General features: G+C 37.9%; 1 protein-coding gene across 3 annotated transcripts; it reads right to left on the reverse strand.

Annotated features, from left to right (window-relative positions):
- Positions 1–631: 631 nt before the first annotated feature.
- Positions 632–21,606, reverse strand: LOC109418134 (deoxynucleoside triphosphate triphosphohydrolase SAMHD1). 3 transcript variants are annotated; one of them, XM_062854000.1, is made up of 8 exons: positions 21,087–21,606; positions 18,833–19,065; positions 18,677–18,764; positions 18,524–18,613; positions 18,018–18,457; positions 17,899–17,949; positions 901–1,245; positions 632–843 (listed from the first exon to the last, which is right to left on the reverse strand). In XM_062854000.1, exons 2-8 carry the CDS (start codon positions 19,018–19,020, stop codon positions 717–719), a joined length of 1,329 nt encoding a protein of 442 aa, XP_062709984.1. In that variant the 5' UTR covers positions 19,021–19,065; positions 21,087–21,606; the 3' UTR covers positions 632–716. The 3 variants fall into 3 exon arrangements, with proteins under 3 accessions (XP_062709984.1, XP_062709983.1, XP_062709985.1); XM_062853999.1 differs by having other exon boundaries at positions 20,879–21,605; XM_062854001.1 differs by lacking the exon at positions 21,087–21,606 and adding an exon at positions 20,559–20,836.
- Between the last annotated feature and the right edge of the window lie 2,706 nt (positions 21,607–24,312).

Below are 24,312 nucleotides of genomic sequence, written 5' to 3' on the forward strand. Positions count from 1 at the left end.
TTCAAGAAACGTCCATAAATGAAGCTAAGCTAATCCAAGAAGATTTTTTTGATTGAAGAAAGAGCAAGAAGGTAGAAGGAGCTAAACTATACCGTTCAATGCATTATTTTAGTTTACCCATATTCTCGACTGGACCGCCAATTCAACCTGACACAGTTTCAGCAACGTTTCGGTTCGTACGCCCACGAGCATTACCACAAGGAATTTCGGAAAACTTAATCACACTGACGTTGTTTAAGACGATACAAAATGGTTTATTTACGACTCGGCACAATGCTTCTTGGTTTGGTTTGATTACATAGTTCTACAGTGATGCATACTGAAAGTGAGTGTGTTCAATCTCAAAACAAGAGAGAACTTTTGGTATTGGTTTTGAAATAATATCCACCTAAAAACAATCACCCGATTCAATCGGAATACACTGAAACACGTTATAAGATCATAGTATGTCTACAAGGCATGGTACGAACTGATCGACTGAGGCATCGAAATGGAACGAAATTCGACTTGTCCTTTACGAGAACTTGGGCTACTTATCGAAAGTTCCCTTTTCATGAACTGGAACTTAAGTACATTTAAAATTCATTTAAATAAAAATATATTAATAAAAATTCATATAAAAATGAAAATAACATCCAAAAGGACAGAGAAAAATACTTCTTAAAACCTTTTTTTTCCACGCGGGATTTGAAAAGAGAATATGAATTACACATACTTTACTGAACAGATTGATTTGTCGACTTGCTTCTCAGGTATTCTCGAGCGCTGTTGATGACTTTGGGGTTGGAGCTCTTGCAATACACAATATACTGTTCGAAAAAACCTTGCTCTTCGAGAGCACTCCTGTAAAAAGTCAATAAAAATAAATTAATGCCAAAAGCAAGATTTCACCCAACTTACATGACTTCTTCGACAATTTCGCTTCCGTCGATCAACCGAACCTCGTTGTCCACCAGTTCGTACAGCGGAACATTCCGCGGAGCCATCTGGCTGGCGTACGGGATCCGCTTGCGCACCTGGAAGAATTCCTCCGATCCGAACCGTTTGTTCAGCTCTTCGACGTCACAGGGACCATCGGTGGACGTGTGCAGGCGGGTATACAGCTTTCGCAATCGAATGCGCGCCAACAACTGTTGGGCACCAAGAAGTTGCGAGCTTTCACTACTGGTTTCAATCAGGTTCACGATGCTATCGTCCAGGTACAGATAGATATCGGGCGAGAGGTGTGCTTCGGAAATTTTTGTTCTGGAATGGGAAGGATGCGATACGAGTTATACATCTGAATATTGTGATCTGAATATTGTTTCGACATCCGCACTACGTAACCAGCTCACTGAAGTCTGCCGTGAGAAAAAATTCTGCTCAGTCGATGAGCAACGACAACCCAGTTTCGTCGACCACGAAGAGCCGTCAAAAAATGAGTAACTTTTCTCGATGTACCTGAGGTAGTTTGACTCGAAACGCAGCGAATGATTCAGCTTACTCAAAACTGAATAATTTGCATTTGCATCGAAAATCGATGTTGGGTCACTGCGGCGAGCCTCGTTGGATAAATGTACGACTCGTGCTGTAAAAATCATCATTTTGCAACTCGTTGCATAAATAACTATTTGAACAGCATTGTAGGATGTAATAATGAGATACATTTTGCGATTCATTTATGTACTGGACAAACAAACAATATTTGTCAAGACTGTCGTGATTGAACAAATTACGTTGAATTTGTTTTTTTTTATCTTTAGGAGAGGGTATTAACGACGAATCTTTAGCGTTGACGACTGATTCGGATTTGGTAAACATTGGCATCACCCAAAAGGGACCCGGACTTATTATATATTTTCAGCATTATTAAAAAGCTCAAAGCGCGTGCCCCGTCTGCGAGCCCAACTGGCAACTCGGATGCGGCGACCGACGAGATTGGAATGACCAGGGAATGGTTTGAGAGCGATGGTCGTTTCCGTTTGAAATATTTGTACCCAGTTTTGGATAAAGAGAAGGTTCCAGATCACGACGTGCTATGTGCAGTAACCAGAATTGCATGCCGGGAACTAGTAGCTCGCATTTCCAAAGGAGGAACGTAAGATTGTTTTTATTTTGGTAATTTTTGGACTTCAAATTGGACTTCACACCCCAAGTAACAATCCTAATTCTATTTGGTTTTATTTGTTTTTATGATAGTTTTATCGGAACATTGCTTATTCTAGTTGATCTTATCGGAGTTTCAGCTGAGCACAACTATTCTTCGTTAATAAGTGGTTTTAAAAACACCTCCAAGAATACTTGAGGTTCAGTTCATAAAACCATAAACACAACAAGAACTGTTGAACTTATTATCAGTTTTATAAAGTTCTTGAAGTTATCTTCAATCATCCGTTCTTGATCAAGAGCAACTGTTCTCGCATGAGAACAGTTTGGTACATGAAAAATACAAGAAAAAACTCAAGCATGAGATTTTGATTCTCATCGTTCCATTATTGCTGCCAATCAAGAACACCACCGCGATGCGGTGCAGTGCCATGTTCCTCCGGTTTCAGCATTCGAAATGAGGTTGGTTTGGTCATCCAGGACGTCGATTCCCTTGTAATCGGGAGTCAAATAATCGACCTGCAAAATCACTTACCTGTTGGAAATGCTGACCGGAGGAATAAGGCGCTGCACCACATCAAGGCCGGTTCCCGGAAAAGGTCTGCCTGGTAGGCAACGGTACCGGGCTGATGATTAAATTTATCGCACGAAGTTCACAAAATCCACCGCGGTGCGATAATTTGTTGTTTGTTTACAATTTGGCGTACATGGTTTATGACGTTCTTGGCGGAGTTTGCATAAACCTACATCAAGAACGTTATAAACCTGAGTACTCTTGAGTAATACTTCTTACCCTTGCATAAGATGAAATAAATTTAAGACGTTCTTGATGGAGGCCAACCAGGCTGCATTGAGAACGTTATAAATCCTAGTATTCTTGAGTTATGCTTTTAGCTCTGGCATGAGTTGAAAGAAATTTAAGACAATCTTATGGTGATGTTGATTAAAACCATCGATGATGGACCGTCCACCGGCCTAGATTTCAATGGAAGCCATGTTGATAAAACTCATGAGCAATGTTCGCATGACCAGGAATAATATTTTTGAATATTTTATTAGTGCGTTATAATGGAAGCGCGTTGCAATTTTTGGAAGTATCTTGCAACATATATACGATGAATTTTGCTTGGCATTTGGCATCCTTGCTACATCCCGGAAATATTTTCAATTTGTGTAATAAATTAATCCCGATAACAATAATGTGTCATTTTCATTGTGTTTTTAATTTCAATTTAATTCACCAAACTTTTCTGTCCACATAGAAGCTGCATCCGCAACAACACTGACAAATTTATTATCGTTTTATCGTGCACTTCAAGATTTCTACAAGGAGAGAGCAATTCGCCTTGAGGACAACTTGGGAAGTACAACAAGTTTTATGAGAAATTTTAAAACAATTCTCCAAGAGCATCTTAGGATGGGCCTCTTTGATCTTATGGCGGGTTTATGGTTGAGTTGATGTCGTGTTGTAGAGCAATTTGGTTTATGCATGGTTTTAAAGAACAGGTGTTGAAGAATACTTCAAAAGCATTATAAAATTAATTTTGTTACTTGGGACAATACTTTTAGTGCACCTCAAAAGTGGGATAAAAGTGCACATTTGCCTTGGATCATCTCGATCACACTGAAACGGTACACTGAGAAAAAATTCTACTCAGTCGATGAGCAACGACTACCCAGTTCCGTCGACCACGAAGAGCCGTCAAAAAATGAGTAACTTTTCTCGATGTACCTGAGGTAGTTTGACTCAAAACACAGCGAATGAATCAGCTTACTCAAAACTGAGTAATTTGCATTTGCATCGAAAATCGATGTTGGGGCACTGCGGCAGTGGCAGGCCAAGAGAAAAATAAAAAAATTGTAACTTTTCTCGATGTACCTGAGGTAGTTTGACTCAAAACACAGCGAATGAATCAGCTTACTCAAAACTGAGTAATTTGCATTTGCATCGAAAATCGATGTTGGGGCACTGCGGCAGTGGCAGGCCAAGAGAAAAATAAAAAAATTGTAAACAGTACCGAAGAACAAAAGTGGTGCGGCATTTTTGCAACGCAGAGTCATTGTTTTATTGTTTTTTTGTGAAAAGTGCAGTGAAAACAGTGAAAATAATCTTAATATGGATGACCTCAAGGAAAAACTGGACGACAAGGTCTACGGTGTCCTGAAAAGTAAGTAGATTATGTAAAAATTTACCAAAAAAGATTTTTCACGGGGACCGCCCCAGAAGTTTGTGTGGAGTGTGCTCCAGTGCCGTAGCCGCAGGTGATCATTTTGTGTTTATGTCCGCTTGCGGGAAACTACCACTGTGAGAGATTCTGCTTCGACCATTCCTTTTGGCCTAACGTCCAAACTGAGACATAGCCTGTTCCTCAGTTGAGTGTTCTATGAGCACTTCCATCTTCCATCATTTGATCTGTTTTCGTCAATTTGTTGACCATTTTTGCATCCGCACATTGTGTTTCTTAATTTCACTTACAGCATGGCAAAAAGGCTAAATTTGCGACAAGTAAAGACAATCCTGAACCAGAATCAAAAATAATTTAAAAGTCAAACTACAGAAAACAGTTATACGTGTTTCAACAACGCAGATATTATAAAAAAACTTATAGTTTGTGGAGAATTGTCGGGGAAAATGAAATGTATATAAGCCTAAAATATAACGACTGGTGAATAACTAGCACCCTAACCTGAAATATTATTTATAATGATTGAGACAAAGACTGCCTTTCGATTCATTGCTGCGTCCTACTAATAAAGCCAAACTACCGTATTCCCCCGCTGGTTTGAACGACACTTCATGCAAACCAACTGGATTCATTTATAATTTGAACTTCTAGTAACCCTGTTGGCATCGTCCAAACACCCTGCTGGTAACCTTTTTGGCTATTTTGTTTTGATTCTGCGTTCCGTTTCACTCCGTTTCCAGCAGAATGATGTTTGAAGTATTTTCTTTTTTTTATTATCATAATATGAACAGTTTGCCTATGTTTGGTGCAAGTGATTTATTAATAAAAGCTTAGATACACGAGAGTTTTCCTATTTTCCCTACAAAGTAAAACATAGCTAAGTTAGCTTAGACTGACTGTACATGTCAATGGTTGCTCCTCCGTGAAGCACTGAATGGACCACTAAAATAACAAAAAAAAATGAAACGGCGTTTTGTTTTGTTTTTTTTCTGTCTTTAGGAGAGGGTATCAACGACGAATCTTTGGCGTTGATGGCTGATTCGGATTTGGTTAACATTGACATCACTCAAAAGCGACCCAGACTAATCATTTACAGCATGATCGAAAAGCTTAAAGCGCGTGCCCCGTCTCCGAACCCAACTGCTGATGACAACTCGGATGCGGCGACCGAGATTGGAATGACCAGAGAATGGTTCGAGAGCGATGGTCGTTTCTGTTTGAAATCTTTGTACCCAGTTTTGGATAAAGAGAAGGTTCCAGATCACGAGGTGCTATGTGCAATAATCAGGAACTAGCCACTCGCATTTCCAAAGGAGGAACGTACACCGAGAAAAAAATCCTACTCAGTCGATGAGCAACGACAACCCAGTTCCGTCGACCACGAAGAGCCGTCAAAAAATGAGTAACTTTTCTCGATGTACCTGGAGGTAGTTTGACTCAAAACACAGCGAATGAATCAGCTTACTCAAAACTGAGTAATTTGCATTTGCATCGAAAATCGATGTTGGGGCACTGCGGCAAAGTGGCAGGTCAAGAGAAAAATATAAAAAAATGTAAACAGTACCGAATAGAACAAAAGTGGTGCGGCATTTTTGCAACGCAAAGTAATTGTTTTATTGTTTTATTTGTGAAAAGTGCAGTGAAAACAGTGAAAACATGGATGACCTCAAGGAAAAACGGGACGACAAGGTCTACGGTGTCCTGAAAAGTAAGTAGATTATGTAAAAATTTACCAAAAAAGGAGATTTTTCACGGAGACCGCCCGAGAAGTTTGTGTGGAGTGTGCTCCAGTGCCGTAGCCGCAGGTGATCATTTTGTGTTTATGTCCGCTTGCGGAAAACTACCACTGTGAGCGAATCTGCTTCGACCTTTTCTTTTGGCCTAACGTCCAAACTGAGGCATAGCCTGTTCCTCAGTAAAGCCTTAAGGTTGACTGACAAGTAACATAACCGTCCAATTTGTTAAAAGTAGGAATTTAGAAAACGACATTTGAAGTTTGAAAACTTCGAAAAATCGCCAAAATTTGAAAAAATATTTCGATCATCTCGAAACATTCACAGATTGCTTTGCACTTCAATACATAACAATGAAAAATATCACAGTCACTACAAAGTTGTTCAGTTTTGTGTTACGTGACACAAAAATCCATAATGGAACTGTTATGCGGGTACTTTTAATATGGGATGCTCATGACTTGGTATTTTTTTCACACGTTGACATAAAAATTCGTAACTTTTATTATGGTTTTTGGAAGTACATCGAAAAAGATGACTATTCATAACGTTAACTCAAAAATGATGAAAATTCAAATGGGGCTGTTATGCGAGTGGGGACAGTAGGGTCTGGGACCATTTGTGCAGGGGACGCAGTTTTGACAGTTGCTGCTAAAACTCAGTTAATTTAGAATGAATTGGCTTCTTTAGTGGTGTTCAAATAATTCCATATTCTGAATCTGCATGCCAAACTGAGCCGAAATCCAAATTTTCATCAATTTTGATGGCCGGGAACCTATTTAAAAATCAATTTGAAAATTGTATGGGAGCGATTTGTCGGATCACCCCTCGTCGCATTTTGTACTGAGCGGAGCTGTCAAGCAGTTGCCCAGCTGTCAAAAGGTGATTTCAAATAATCTCTTTGAAATTGATTCTAGATACCAAAATAAAGTTCTAAAAATCTGAGAAAAATCATAGCGGCTCAGAAAAAGGTGCTCTTTCGTTTAAAAATAAAAAATCATTGATTTTTTCTTAATTTAAAAACCCAATTGACTTGAACATGACTAGATACAGTGCGTATCTCACCGTGTCCCACAGACCAATTCAACTGCTTCAAAATTGACTAAGTTATAGCAGAGAGTGCCAAAAATAAGTCCCCCTGCCCAAATGGTCACAGATCATAATTTCATTGTGAACTCAACACGTCTGTTTTGAAGGTACACGGTGCCCAATGTCACACTGCAATAAGGAGATTCCTCGTTGCGTTAACGTGTTACGATCGCACTTCAAATATGCACATGGGCCAAGGGGTTGGTCATTCAGCACACTTCATTTGTGCCGTGATTTTTGAGCGTGTGCCAATATGTGCCTAAACTGTGCCGGTTGTTTTTCAGTGTGTGCCGAAGTGTGCCGAACGTGCCGGAGGTGTGCCGATTGTACCCAGTGGAATATTTTCTTAGAATGTTTTTGCGCTAATTATAATCCTGTCTATTTTTGGCGAATGTTATTGGTCTAGTCGGTGTTTACCGACAAAATTCCACCCAGAACACTTGTCTAGAATCTGTATGAAGGGATTTTTTGCAATCGTAAGTATAATGACAGTTTGATTCCATACCGCAAAGTTGGATTTCTATGTTGTGCCCATGTGTGCCGGATTGTGCCGGCATGTGTGCCGAGATGTGCCGGCATGTGTGCCGGGCACAATGTGCCGAGTGACCAACCCCTTGACATGGGCTGAACACAAGCTGCGATACTGGCGTTCCGTTTGAGAGCCCCGAATGTAGGCTGATGTACAGCGAGTTCAAAACCTTGAAAAGCGAGTTCAAAATCCTGAAATGGCACCCAGAATATAAACCGGACTCAAGAGGATTACTGCTCGACGAACCAGAAACGGATGAATCAGAAACGGACGAACTTATACCGAATGAAACAGGACTGGGCGAACTAGCAGCAGTCAAAGCGGAACCGGTTGGAATGCAAATGGACGAAATCGACCCCGTCCCAGGACCTTCCAGAGAACCGCAAGATGCAGTCACTTCGATAAAAGCCGATTTGTTGAAGAAAGTTAAGGACATTGTAACTACTTTTCGATGTGATCCATCACTACCGGAAGCAAAAATGCAAGAATTCATGCGTGGAGCAATGGATATTGTTGGACATTGCCAACGGTATTCGCAAGAAAGGTTTAACATAATCTTGAAGAAAAAGTCGATACCTCAAGATGATAGAGATGCAATGTGTAGTATCGTTAATTCAATTGTTAGGCTAACATGCGATGCATTTGAATAACTTGAATATATGTACAATGGAGTAGGCTTTGGAAAATATAGCATGTCACTTTTAGGATTCCAGTACTAAGAAACAGACTTGTTTTTATTTGATTGTCCGACATTACATTGGCGACGAGAGTAAAAAAAAACTACGTAAAATCGAAAGTGTAGTAGATAGTGGCTATGCTGATGATTGTGGAAAGTGAAAATTCTGAGTGAAAGCAACAAAGTATAGTGCTGCAAACTTAATTGTGATTGAATGGGGAGAGTGAAAATGATCTGGTTTGATGTGGGTTACGCAAGACAACCGTTGTTATTATGATCTGAATGATGGTTTCCATGGTAACGCGGAGCAAAGTGATTGTGTGGACAAGATGAAAATACAATTATCAGTGAATGGAATGAAGGCAGAACCAGGAACTGCACACTATTTTGATTCATGGAATTTGAAGGAATTTTGGGATGAATGGTGCGTCGTGTGAAACCTGCACTATTGATCGTGCATTAGTTTACAAACTAGCTGAAGGTAAGGATTGCATATATACAGTTAACCCTCGAGTGATCGCACAGTTGAATTTTGTACACCACGTTCGGAAATCTCGCTTTTTGTGTTCAGCATTGGTGGTGGTCAACCGCGCGAGTTACGGAAATTTTTGATTGAACGTACATACTCAACCTGTGGCATCATCATTAAAGTGAAATGTGTTATTCATATACATTGCAAATACATTGGTTGTTCTTTTTATAACATGTGAAGTTTGATTTTGATAGGGTTATTACCTAGTGAGTTTTGGACTAGGTTCTGGGTTATGGAAATGGATTAAGCGTGATTTTCGTTCAGATTTTGGCGACATAATAAGACATGATGGAAAAACTGAATAAAATGTATCCCAAATGTACGGAACTTGTTTTGTGTTGCTATCGTTAGTTGACTGAATGTCGTGTGTCAGGACATTGCCGAGAGATGGCAGAACTTTGCAGCAAGAATCATTACTAATATGAGAAAGCATATCACGTATTTGTTTGATATTGAAAAATGGATGAAGAAGCTGTTTGATACTAGTCGTCTATGTCAGACAGTTGACTTTGATGAGCGTTTAGCGGCATGAGTGTATTTGCGTGTAGCTGGATATTTGCTGCAAATATGTCCAATAATTGGACAGAGTTGCACAATTTCAATGCCTTGTTTTGGAAAGTATAGCAACTGTTTTCTGATTAAAATATTCAAATACATAAGTTTGAATTTTGATGGCATATTGGCTAGTGTTATGATCTTGGTTATGACTTATTATAGCCATATTAATGAGGTAGAACCACGAAAGTGGAGCGGACCTGGTGTGATGGTTAAAACACTAGACTATCACGCCGAGGACCTGGGATCGAATCCCACTCCCGACAAACTCACAAAATGTGGGTTCTTCCTTCGGAAGGGAAGTAAAGCGTGGGCCCCGAGATGAACTAGCCCAGGGCTAAAAATCTCGTTAATACAGATAAAAAAAAAAAAAAAAAAACGATGACAATTGAGTACTTCATCGGCAGTATAATCAATTGGGGCCGATTGCAACTGTTGGCGAGGATATTTCAAGATTGCAACTATGTCAAACTAGAATGGTGATTTTGTGCCGTATTAGTTACTGTATTGACCAATCCAAATGTCTGTGTGGTAGTGGTTTGTGTTCAGATTTCCCGTGTTAATCTATCTGTAAGAACTTTGTAAACATCTTTTGTTCTCACGTGTATGGATAGGCTTGCAGTAGGTTTCGTGAGACATTTTTTGGACAACTCAATACTGAGTTTCTTCATTCTTGCTGTAGTGTTTCTCATTGATTGCATCTTTGTGCAATAAGAATGGCAACTGTGTGCCGTAACATCAATTGTAGCTAAAGTTTTTATTTTTTTAATGAGCTCAATGGTGTGCAACTAGAATGGCAACTGTGTGCCGTATCGATAATTGTATACTGATAATCTTGATGAGTGCAACTGTGAGCAAATGGAAGGGCAACTGTGTACCACATCAGCAACTGCATGATGGAATTATTGAGGAGTGCAACTGTGTGCAATTAGAATGGCAACTGTGTGCCACATCAGCAATTGGGGCTAAAGTTTTTATTTTTATTGAGTGCAACTGTGTGCAATTAGAATGGCAACTGTGTGCCGTAATATCAATTGGAGCTGAAGTTTTTATTTTCATTGAGTGCAACTGTGTGCAACTAGAATGGTAACTGTGTGCCGTATCAGTAATTGTATACTGAGTTTCTTGATGAGTGCAACTGTGTGCAAATGGAAGGGCAACTGTGTGCCACATCAGCAACTGCATGCTGGAATTATTGAGGAGTGCAACTGTGTGCAATTAGAATGGCAACTGTGTGCCACATCAGCAATTGGAGCTGAAGTTTTTATTTTCATGGAGTGCAACTGTGTGCAATTAGAATGGCAACTGTGTGCCGTAGCAGCAATTAGGATTGAAGTTTTATTTTCATTGAGTGTAACTAGAATGGCAACTGTTTGCCCTATCAGTAGTTCTTGAGGAGTGCCGTATCAATGCATAATGAGTTTCTTGTTGAGTGGAACTGTGTGCAAATGAAAGGGCAATTGTGTGCCGCAACAGCACTTATGCTGAAAATTTATATTGGGTGCAACTGTGCGCAACTCAAGGAATACCTAGAATGGCAACTGCATCATCAGCGACTGTATGCCGAGCTTTTTGAGAAGGGCAACTTCTTGTTAATAAAATGACAGCTACTTTTGCATAATAACTGTAACTGTGGGTAATTGGAAGAGCAATGGTACGTCATAAAAACGTTGGTACTGTAGATTTTTGTTGACTGCAATTATCTGCAACAAAAATGAAAGCTGTGTAATGTGAAGCTAACAACAACTGATTGTCACATTTGTGCTATAATGTCATTTATGAGCCACATCTTGAAATGTGCTGGCGATTGCTGATGAGTGTGACTGTGCGAAGTTTTAAAAGCAACTCTTTGCCGCATCAAACTTCGAAATAAAGGTTCTTATTGATGACAAATATGTGCAGCTTGGATGGATAAAGCTTGTCAAAAAAAAATTGTAAGGCTACATCAGCAATGGTATGCTAAGGGTCTTGAATTAAGGTAGCGAAGTTGAAAGAGTTTAATGTTTTATAGACCGAAATTAAAATGAAGGCTCAATACTGTAACAAACAATGTGAGTCAATAAACAAATCTATGAATCTCGAAGTTTCTAATTGAAATGGAAATTATGTACTTTGTTAGATATAATTGCTTTAAGGGAGCATCGTTTCTATTAGGAATGTTCTTAGCAGCTGAAGCTAATTTACACCATAAATGTATACATTTAAATTGCCTCAATGATTAACGATTGAAAATGATAACTGATTTCATCAGAATTTAGAAAATTCTAATTCTAGGATGGTTCTTGACAAGTATTAAACATATGATAAATGTACGTCGTTGGAACAGAAAAGTTGTATGCAATTGAAACAACATTTCAAATCAGAAGTTTGTCTTTTACTGCTATGCATTCTGATTCACGGCATGTTTTCGATGGTTTAGAGGTAGGCATGTATCTTAAGGACAAACGCCTTAAAATCCCAGTGCATCAAAACTTCAGACACAAAAACTCTCAAAAAGAAAGCTTCAAACAACAGTGCATTTTATTATTCTGTTCTTGCCGAGGTTCTTGCTCACTTGTAATAAGCTTAAAATAAGAAGCTCAGGTGCGCTGGTTTTGTTTACGAACAGATTTGTGCGCTCGAAATCGTGTGTAGCTGCCAAAGTCGGCCATTGTGGCGGCCATTTTGGGATTCTTACAAGTCTGTCCTTAAAACAATTTTAAAAGATTTGCTATGAGTACGTCTATAAAAGGATAAAAAGTAGGGAATGTTAATCAATGTTAAAATCCATTGCGGAGTAAAAACCACACGTAAAAAGGCAATGGAAAGCTTGGAGAAGATTTGTGAATAAAACTCTATAATACGTAAACGAAACATCATATAAGTATGAGTATAAGAGTAGCACCGCTAAGAATGCTAAAGGTACACGTAGATTGTCTGATTTTGGTGGAATGATTGGTGTGTTCTTTATAGTTAAGGTTTGCAATTAATTCTATACTCAGATGAAGTTTGCAAACATTAGAAAGAGTATATATGTTTTTCTGACATGACAGTAGTATGTAGTATTCTTGTATCAGATTTTATATGATTTTATCATTCCATTTTCCTGTTTTATATTTGGATGTACGTAGTAAAACACAATTGCTTTCAGTGTAAACCAACCAAATCTGATTTCTTCCAACTGAAACACATGTCCATCAATGTTTACAATGTAGTTCACATATATTTTCAAATAGACATTCAGTACTGAGTTCAGCAACAAGGAAAGGATGGCAGATGCAGGAAGTATATTTTTATGGGCTAATACAAACGCTAAAAAGAGAGGCGATAATATTTGGTGAAACAGAATAAATCAATGAGGTATAAATAAGTGAATTATTAGGTAAAATTCATATAATTGAATATCATAATTACGAAATAAGAATTAAGAGCAATTTATTGTTGTTTGTTGCTACGGCGGCTGAAATCCAAATAATTCAAAAGAATGTGAAAACATTTGCAGTTTTCCTCCAATCGAAATCTGAATAGATTTTATGTACTCATCATTTTACTTGTCTCAGAACGTTGATGAGTTTATACAACAGATACAAAGATACTAAATAAATACAAAAACGACAAAAACTCACTATTCTGTAATTGGGGTTTTAAATTAAGAAAAATGTATCGATTTTTTGGTTTTATACGAAAGAGCACCTTTTTCTGTGCCACTATGATTTTTTTCAGATTTTTAGAACTTTATTTTGGTACCTAAAATCAATTTCAAAGAGATTTTTTGAAATCACCTTTGGACAGCTGGGTAACTGTTTGACAGCTCCACCCAGTACAAAATGCGACGAGGGGTGATCCGACAAATCGCTCCCATACAAACTTCAAATTGATTTTTAAATAGGTTCCCGGGCACCAAAATGCATGAAAATTTGGATTTCGGCTCAGTTTCGCATGCAGATTCAGAATATGGAATTTTCTCAACACCGCTAAAGAAGCCAATTGCAGACATATTTGGAAAGTAAAATAAGAGAACAATCTTTCATTGATGTTGTTTGTGAGATTTAGTAGGGGAGATAGTTGCCAGTTGTATAAAATGAGGTAGGTATATAGAGATTTTCAGTTTGTTCGACTACAGGAGTGGAATGGCGGAGATCCAAGATTATTTGGAGTTGGAAAAATATACAAGGCAGTAAAATTGTGTAGTAGTAATTGTATGATTAATTCATAAAATAATAATTTATTTTACAGATCGGCTTGTCAACTACAGACGCGAGGAAGAGAAATCAAAATGACGTTCATGATCCTCCCATCTTAAAAGGCTGTGCGGTGGAAAGACCTATTTCTAGCATGTGTGATAATAGTTTTAAGCAAGGTATCTAAAGTCATATAAGAAGGAGAGGAGATGTAGTATCGTTAATTCAATTGTTAGGCTAACATGCGATGCATTTGAATAACTTGAATATATGTACAATGGAGTAGGCTTTGGAAAATATAGCATGTCACTTTTAGGATTCCAGTACTAAGAAACAGACTTGTTTTTATTTGATTGTCCGACATTACACTATGGATGTCACTAACAGCCTCCATACTGAAAACCTGATCAAAGATGTGAAAACGTTCACTGATAACTTATCATATCTTTCGTTTGTTTGGTTCTGAAAGAAATCCTGCTGGGAAAATGTTGTATCAATAAAATAGTTCCAATGCGACCAAAGTTTGGTCGGACGCTGAGGTTTAAGAAAACGTCTACGATCGTAAAAGATACGAAACACTACATATCAATCATCAATACGCTTAGCGTAGTGATGCGGCCAGCCGAAGCGCGAGAAATGTTCCAGACTGAGCGGAAGAACGCGTAACAGTCGTCAGCTTCAAAATTTAAAACATGAATTCATGCAAGAACGCGACTCCTAACAGAATCTATCTTGCACTGACGGCGAAATCAGCCGATGTAAAAAAGTAAGTACATAGCCCATAAGATACCATTACTATAGACGAAAGTGTAACAATATATAGAAAACGGTCTGTCAAAAAAAAAATGTCTATAATGTTTTCTTCTATTCTAGGTATGGCTTTAAGAATGCCTTCAACCCGCTGATAAAGGACTTGCACTCGCTCGAATCTGGACGTGGGGTATCCATCAAGCTTGACGACGGAAGCTGGTTCACACTGCGAGTGGAGTACTTTGTCACGTGCTGGGAGACACACTAGCCATGCATGGAATTTTCGAACTGAATGGATCGCGAATGTTCTGTAGAGCGTGTTATGCAACCCGTGAAGAATTACGCGGCGGGAAGTGGAAAGCGTGCGGCAAGACCTAGATGCTGTAAAACGTGGCACCATAGCAGCGAACGTGAAAGGGATCAAGAAAGAGTGTTTTTAATGAATTAACGTATTTTAACCCTAAAAGGGATACGAGGTGACGAAACTGAGGCTATGAAGGTATCCCTTTTAGGGTTAACATTGCAACACATAATACATTCGATCCCATGCATGAAATATTAGGTGTCGTAAAAGTAGTTGTTAGTAGTAAAAGTAGTTAGTAGTAGAGGTCTTGTATGTGGCGGTCAATAAAGCGAAAGACCCTAGCCGAAACTATCCTAAACAAGTTCGTCGGAAACTTTGACTATGGCGTAGCCGAACGTAATGATAAGCCGTAATCTAATTTTAAAGCTTTAAAACAACAACAAAACAGCACTGTTATCAACCAATGAGCAGCTCAATCATGGCTATTAATAAGAGCGTTCCCATTTATCTTCCATAAATGAGCAGTTGGAGAAATGTATCATAAATTGATCGGCAGTTTACTGAAAATTGTGTATTATTCCTTTTCTGACAAAATTACTCACAATCAAATTGACGATTTGCGGACATGTATTGCTTCTTTTTATGGACAGTTTAAGACTTGCTTTCCGAATAAGACTTTTACCAATAAGTTTCATCATATGTCTCACTATCCAGATTATATTACAAAATGGATCCTTGGCGTTGTTCAGCTGCATGCTGTTTGAGAACAAATTTAAAGAATCGAAGGCGATTGCAAAAACATACCTATATTTTCGTAATTTCACTTACTGCATGGCAAAATTTGCGGCAACTAAAGACATCTTGAACCATGATTATGAATGTAAAAAAGTTGCCATAGCTTCATCATCTGTCGTATCAAAAAAAGATATACCTTCTTCTTTGTTATTTGACGATTTGTCGGAAACAGTACAATTTATTAATCAAGTTAAAACCAACAACCCGGGAATAATAGCAAAATTTGAAAGGAATAACCAATTGCATTATGGTGTTTTGAACACAGCATTGTAGGATGTAATAATGAGATACATTTTGCGATTCATTTATGTACTGGACAAAGAAATAATATTTTTCAAGACTGTCGTGATACAAAAAATTACGTTGAATTTGTTTTTTTTCTATCTTTAGGAGAGGGTATCAACGACAATCTTTAGCGTTGACGACTGATTCGGATTTGGTAAACATTGGCATCACTCAAAAGGGACCCAGACTTATTATTTTCAGCATCCCCGTCTGCGAGCCCAACTGGCAACTCGGATGCGGCGACCGACGAGATTGGAATGACCAGGGAATGGTTTGAGAGCGATGGTCGTTTTCGTTTAAAATACTTGTATCCTGTTTTGGACAAAGAGATGGTACCAGACCACGAAGGGCTATGTGCAATTACGCGAATTGCATGCCGGGAGCTAGCCGCTCGGATTTCAAAAGGAGGAACGTAAGTTTGTTTTTATTTTGGTAATTTTTGGACTTCAAATTGGACAAATTGAACTTTACACACTATTTTTAGTACACCTCAAAAGTGGGATAAAAGTGCACATTTGCCTCGGATCGTCTCAACGTCTCCGATGCACTTTTTCCTTGTTCAACGAGGAATACGTGCACCGAAGACATCAACTCGATCTGATATAATCCTGCGCTGAAATCAGACATTGAAGCGGTGTGCACACTGTTGTGTCAGTCCAATTTGGAGTGAATTCAGAAATATTATGATTTCAGTTGAAAACCGGAGTTTTCGACTACAGCGAAAATTGACTTTTCTCCAAATCCATGCATCGGAATTAGTTGAACATATCCCTCGCTAAGCCGAGGAACTCTGAAAGCGTGAAAAGGTCTTTATCGCTCCTGCTAGTGGCATTATAATTACTTTCCGGTCTTTCGCTGGGGGTAGACGGGCCTGCCACTACTTTCGCGAATGATTGGGTTGGAAATCACCCGATTCGATACGAACTCTACGTTGATTGCTTCCGAATTGAGCAACGGTGGCTTCGTTTCCTGACTTGCATTATTGTAGATTGTGTAGCTGATACGATGAAACCGGTTTCAGTACACCGGTACATTGATTCAAATAGCTTTGAGATACAGCTTAATGGACAGATAGGCCAGTCTGTGGTTGTGTGGGATATTGGAATATTTTCCAGTTTTAGAACTATGTCTAACCAGGACAAATGAATTGCGTAGTACCGGAAAGTGCTCGATTTTCCATATCGTGTTGTAAACGTAAAATGGTAGTTTTTGTTTCAGCACTTAATTGTGAATACCGTCAAAACCAAGTAAAGATCCAGTAAGCTTGTCTATTTGGAAGATCATTTCACTCATAAAGGCGTCCTTATGAATGCTTCTCAGTGTTCCATTTTAAAAAATGATTGTAGTTTTTCTCCTTTTTGCTATTTTGTTGGAATTCTGGGGAGTCCGCATCGTCAGAGGAATCTGTCAAAATGTTCTGCTAGATGATTGGCTATGCCTACTGGGTCACAAAGTTTATTTTCACTCGTGTCAATAATAGTCCAGGCCCTTTGTGATGATGATTCTTTTTGGGTATTTCCCGGATTCTTTTTCATGATTTTTGGTTCCGATTTTCGATGATGTTCCTGGTGCTGTTTCTGGCTTTTTGGAATTCATCGGATCGTCTGGGTTTTTGTTGCCAGCTACAACCTTTTCGCTTCCTTCACCGAGCTCTTCCAGCAAACTTTTGTCACTTATCATGCATGCGTCTTTTTTTTTCTTCTTTATGGCTCTACGCCCGCACTGGGACTTGGCCTTCCTCGCTTCAACTTAGTGTTCTTTGAGCACTTCCACAGTTATTAATTGAAGGGCTTTCTTTGCCTGCCATTGCATACTCTATGCCCATGGAGTCAAGAAAAGTTCCACAACCGGAACGGGAATCGAATCCGCCGTCTCCGAATCGGCGATCCATAGCCTTAATCACTAGGCTAACTGGAGACCCCATGTGCGTATACGAACGTAATAGACAGCAGAATAAAAAAAAATCCAGTTAATCGAGTTCATCAGCGTTGCTGTCGATGTATATCGATAATGGAATTGTGGGCCGCTTACCCTCGCAATGTATGTGATGCTTCGTTTGATAGTTCTAAGGTTCCTAACGATGATTCATATGGTCATCTGCCTTGATATCATCTAAAGAAAACTTCAAAAGCACAAGGCATGCACCTTACAGTCCAACACCAATACTGTGATCTCTTACTGTCCGGCTGTTTTATGACTACATTTTAAACCATACTTACCCTCGTAATCTGAATCCGCTTTCTTCTGCCAGAGTAAAAGCTTCGATCATCCTAAAACGAATTTTAAGAACAATTACCATTTACAGTTACAGACATTCCACGTCCCATCCTAAACTCACATCTTTTCCAGTCCCAGTATGGTCGGATGCTGATAGCACTCGATGTGCAGTTTGGTACGCGCCTCAAACAGTGCCACTATCGCCCGATAATCACTAGCCCGATAGCCAATGTGGGTGATTCCGGAACCATCGCGCACCACCCGGGCGTGATCGAACAGCCGCACGAATTCCGTGCCTATCTGTACCACACCGCTCAGGTAGAACACATCCCGCAGCAAGTAGTCCCACTTGTCGACATCGATCTTGTACCGCTTGTTGTGCACAATCTCCGCCAGGTACATGGTGTCCGGCGTCAGCAAGGTGTTCAGTGCCTCCTGATTGCCGGTTATCAGAGCGCAGATCAACTGCTCGGCGTAGTAATGTTCGTACGCTTCCTGCGACAGTTGGATTTCGTTGTTCGCAAACAACTGGCGCGCCATGTCGCACGACGATTGCTCGTGCTGAGGGAATGGAAAATAAGTAGTTATTATCTCCTCATAATGCAGAGCGATGTAAAACCACCTTACCGTCCAATGTTTGTCACTGCCGCTGTGGACAAAGTCTTCCCACATGTGAGAAAATGGCCCATGGCCAATGTCGTGTAGCAGTCCTGCAAGCTGTTAGACAGGAATCGAAAAATGTGTAATTTAGAAGGCAAACATAATCGTTCGAAGACTTACGACAACACACTTCCGATGGATGTGGCTTATCTGTACACCGGAGTTTCGTTCCAGCGTTTTCAGCAGCTTGTCGGCAGAATGGCAAACCCTATTGTTAGAAGGATAGTTCAATATCACGTCATACGAAAAGGAAACTCTTAATAACAACTCACTTACCCTAGACAGTGTTCGAACCGGGTGTGTGTACCGGAAGGGAACACTTTCGAGCTGGTTCCCAGTTGCTTCAGGTTGCGGAGCCGCTGGAATTGCAGAGTGTCAACAATTTCTCGTACGTACGCCGGGTACGTCACTTTACCATGAACGGGATCACAGATGGTCCATGCGTTAGCCGTTGTGCTCTCCATGACTTTGGAAGATGATGAAGACTATTTGTTGACTACGACAAATATCTGCAGAAATAGAATTTAAAAAAAGAACATAAATATGTATCAGAATTTTGTCGGAAATTTAATTTACAGATTGTCATTCCAGTTGATCAACCTTGCAAAATTAGTAACGATCTCATCCTGCAACTCTGCCTTCAAGAGTTTGCAGCACAATAATATTGCATAATATGACCACGTGAGTCCAAGGCCTATGCTTGACATTGACCAAAACCATAATAAATAAGGATTTTTCATCGCTTCGCATTGGCAGCAATCTGGGTGAAAAACCGCCTTGCAAAATCCGTGACATTCCACGTTCTGGCTGTAGATTTTGAATGACTTGCCGGCTATTTTATAATCGTGTATCACAGCGTGTATCATGCATGTCACACGAGGATAACTATCTACAAAACGCTAATTAGACCGGTAGTCCTCTACAAAGCATGGACCCTTCTTGCAGAGGACCAACACGGCCTTGGGGGTTTTCGAATGAAAGTTGTTGCGTAACATCTACGGCGGAGTGCAGATGGAAGACGGGACTTGGAGAAGGCGAATAAACCACGAACTGTATCAGCTGCTGAGAGAACCAACTATCGTCCGCACCGCAAAAATCGGGAAGCTACGGTGGGCAGGTCACGTCATCAGGATGTGGGATAGCAACCCGACTTAAATGCAAAAAGACGTGGTGCGTAGCGAGCTAGGTGGGTCAATCAAGTGGACAACGATTTGCGTACCTATCGCAGAGTGCGGAACTGGAGACACACAGCACAGCCATGGACCGAGTAGAATGGAGACGACGTCTACGTACAGCAGAGGACAATCAAACCTTATACTGACCGGTAAGTAAGCGTTTTTACAAAAAGTTCTACGTGTCGATTGGTAGTTCTTCAGCAGGGTTATGCTGAATTACCGCGCGTTTAATGCTTTAGTTATATCGACTATAAGGGAAACGAGAAGATAATCAAAACAGTGTTCTTAAAAGGCGTGTAGAATTAGCTGTAAGTAAAAATACACACAAATAAAAACTAAAAAAAAAGTTTTCTAAACATGAACTAATCATAGTTATACAAATTATTACGTATTCTCAATAAATAAAAAGAACAGCTCATTACTCGTATAAGAGCATTTCATAGCGCATAGCAAGGCACGAAAATTAAACCAGGCTATAACAAAGCATCATCACACAAAGCTCAGCTTAATAATCGGACGGAACAACGTGTGATAAATATCAACAACTGCTTGCTGAACACTTCGATTCCGCTTATAAGTATGATTCACATGTGTTTACATGATAACGCAGATATATGCAAAACTCTTTACAGTGATCGACATCCATAGCGCGCCTCTCGTTGATGCGTTCGCGCATGGAAAGAAGAATACAAGCACATTTATTGACGTCACCTATATGAGACGCCAACACCACGCGACAAACGACGCTCATGCCAACACGCATGATTTGTGTTTTGTAGATGCAATAGTAAGCGATACACATCTGTACAGTTGTCATGATGGCATACCTACTTGTGGTTGCTGTTTATTTGTATTCAACAAACAGAGCGAGTGGATAGTTCAATCGCCATAGCAACGACCCTCCAATGTTACGATCAAAATCACCCGAAGGAAGACAATCTACCAATCACAAGATTAATCTATCTTGCCCGAACAAGCTGTCGGCCTTCAAACATTCCGCACTTTCAATATAACAACTCTAATCTACCACCTCAAGACGATTCTCGTCTTACTAAACTAGCTCTTATCATTGTGCTATTAAAAAGCCCCCTGTTCTAATCTCTACTGACCGTTTCAACCATAGTTTCTTTGTTTGCCATGCACATACCTTTGGTACAGATATATCTGGTTGTATCAACCTCCGATTGAAGTACACTTTCACTGATCCAAAAAAAAAATTACGCTCGCACCACCAATTCGCTTAGCAACCACGGATCACAGCACTCCCGCACCGGGCCAGAGAAATAGTTTTCCTGAATTTTCATGAACAACTAACGGAACCCGCAAAGACTGCTCGCACTCGGATCAAAACGCACTTGTTATGTATTCTGCTGTTTGCTTCTCTTCTTGCTGCACTGCACTCGAAGATCTCCAACACGCTACTGCTCCCGATCGGACTGAACTCGACGCCGACGGTGCGAGATCCGCGCGCTGCCCACTGCCCGCTGCTGATGCAATGTGCAGCCAATCAAATCGATGGGAGAGGCACCTCAACGCCGAGCGCGTGAAGACATCGCGGGACAAAGTCCAACTGGAATCGAAGCTGGAATTATGCTGTGAACGGGAAGATCTCGTGGAACCTGATCCCGTCGTCTAATAAGAATTATGTTGGTTGAAAACGAAAACAAAAGCACGCAGCTGATGAATGGGTGAATCACACGTGACGTTTCCACGCTGTCAAACGAATGTGAGGAAGTGAAACACTGCCGCCACAGCGGTCCAAAACTACACCACGTCTCACTACACGGTAAATTTCCACAAAATCTGTGTTTTTGACACGTGACTGAAACTTTCCACTAAAACTTTTTTTTAAAGCTATACAAAATCACAAGACACGAAATAAACTTGATTTGAAACACCTGATGTAAACCGATCTGCAATCGAAATAAAACTGATTCCTTTCTCATCCATTCTCCCATATTTATATTAATCGACAGGCAAGACTGTACGTGCTGCCTGGAGCATCTTCCAGCATACTAGAACGTTCGAGAAAAATAGAGGGAACCGAGGAATCCTTCGTTCGGACGTACTTTGATGCCTTGACTCGAAGAATGCATCAAGTTTTTCTATCACCGCATCATACCATTGAGGAACCAAAGTAACCAGCGGAACGTGATCGTGATCTTCCAGGTTTTTGAAAACCGTCTGCAATGCCGAACCACCAGAGTGCAACGCATAACTTTTTGATCCGTTACGCCGTATGCCGCAAAGTAGCATCCTTCCTCCCTTCCACGCTTTCCATTCTCGAGCCAGCTCGATTCTATCGCACCGGAAAGCAGGGACAGCATGCGAATCATCCATCTGAAATACAGATACAAAGACGTTCAGTATCAACAACTCCAAAATGTCCAACTGTTCAAAAATCAACAGGTTGTTTTAGTACAGTGGACGTTCGGTCGGTGCAAGCGGTTTAACAGCAATGCTTTCTAACTGCAAGTCCGGTAAATGCAACAAATTTGCAGTTATCGCACCGCTTTTCGTCAAAATGGTGCGCCAGGCTAGCCAGAATGAACAGTCGAATGAATTTTACGTTCATTTTACATCAATTGATGGGTTGTTGACGCCAATCTGACATTGCAGTTATCGAATTTTGTTCGCTAAGTGACCATTACTTGTCTTGTCTTTTTGCACAGTATGTACGAAGTGGAAACTAGCCATTAACATGTTGCAGTTATCGAACGTCTATTGTAGAACACTGTATGTAAACAAACAATTTCAAAATCGTCTACTTCTGCAACTGCAAACACCGATCTAGTCTCACTTGTTTGATCATGAAACTTCATGATGCCAACTGCTCTCCCAGCACGGAGGAAGTTAGGCGTTCGACACTGTTAGGCATTTGTTAGTTATGTTGCTCATCGAAAAATTTTCGAGAGCATGAATCATAACCCCGAATTTATGTTGAATGTTCGATTTTTTCGCGCGTCAAAATTAAAAAAAATAAAATTAAAATTAAAATTAAAATTAAAATTAAAATTAAAATTAAAATTAAAATTAAAATTAAAATTAAAATTAAAATTAAAATTAAAATTAAAATTAAAATTAAAATTAAAATTAAAATTAAAATTAAAATTAAAATTAAAATTAAAATTAAAATTAAAATTAAAATTAAAATTAAAATTAAAATTAAAATTAAAATTAAAATTAAAATTAAAATTAAAATTAAAATTAAAATTAAAATTAAAATTAAAATTAAAATTAAAATTAAAATTAAAATTAAAATTAAAATTAAAATTAAAATTAAAATTAAAATTAAAATTAAAATTAAAATTAAAATTAAAATTAAAATTAAAATTAAAATTAAAATTAAAATTAAAATTAAAATTAAAATTAAAATTAAAATTAAAATTAAAATTAAAATTAAAATTAAAATTAAAATTAAAATTAAAATTAAAATTAAAATTAAAATTAAAATTAAAATTAAAATTAAAATTAAAATTAAAATTAAAATTAAAATTAAAATTAAAATTAAAATTAAAATTAAAATTAAAATTAAAATTAAAATTAAAATTAAAATTAAAATTAAAATTAAAATTAAAATTAAAATTAAAATTAAAATTAAAATTAAAATTAAAATTAAAATTAAAATTAAAATTAAAATTAAAATTAAAATTAAAATTAAAATTAAAATTAAAATTAAAATTAAAATTAAAATTAAAATTAAAATTAAAATTAAAATTAAAATTAAAATTAAAATTAAAATTAAAATTAAAATTAAAATTAAAATTAAAATTAAAATTAAAATTAAAATTAAAATTAAAATTAAAATTAAAATTAAAATTAAAATTAAAATTAAAATTAAAATTAAAATTAAAATTAAAATTAAAATTAAAATTAAAATTAAAATTAAAATTAAAATTAAAATTAAAATTAAAATTAAAATTAAAATTAAAATTAAAATTAAAATTAAAATTAAAATTAAAATTAAAATTAAAATTAAAATTAAAATTAAAATTAAAATTAAAATTAAAATTAAAATTAAAATTAAAATTAAAATTAAAATTAAAATTAAAATTAAAATTAAAATTAAAATTAAAATTAAAATTAAAATTAAAATTAAAATTAAAATTAAAATTAAAATTAAAATTAAAATTAAAATTATTAAAACTTAAATTTAAATTTCAATTTAAATTTAAATTAAAATAAATTTAAATTGAAATAAAATTAAAAATTCAAATTAAAATAGGCTCCGATTTTTTTTATTAAATATGTTTCGTCCAACTTTCATTCGAGGCAGAAGTGCGGTTGTAGTAGTGAACGCCGATAAAAGTTCACTACTACAATCACACTTCTTGCTCGGATGACAGCTGGAATGAAAACAAGCAGCATAAAATCTATGCCTAACATTCATCTAACAGCCCATACTAAAACATGTCTAACGTTAGTCTAATGTTAGACTAACAAACATGTTTCGAATTTGCAACATGTCTAACAAAAGTGTGTCATATCTGTCTAATTTTAGACTAACATTAGGCAAAAGTGAGACAAAAAGTTAGCCTAACATGCTGGCCAGTTAGTCTCACATTAGGCTAATGTTAGGCT

This window comes from Aedes albopictus, chromosome 2 (genome assembly GCF_035046485.1).
Source record: "Aedes albopictus strain Foshan chromosome 2, AalbF5, whole genome shotgun sequence".
NCBI lineage: Eukaryota > Metazoa > Arthropoda > Insecta > Diptera > Culicidae > Aedes > Aedes albopictus.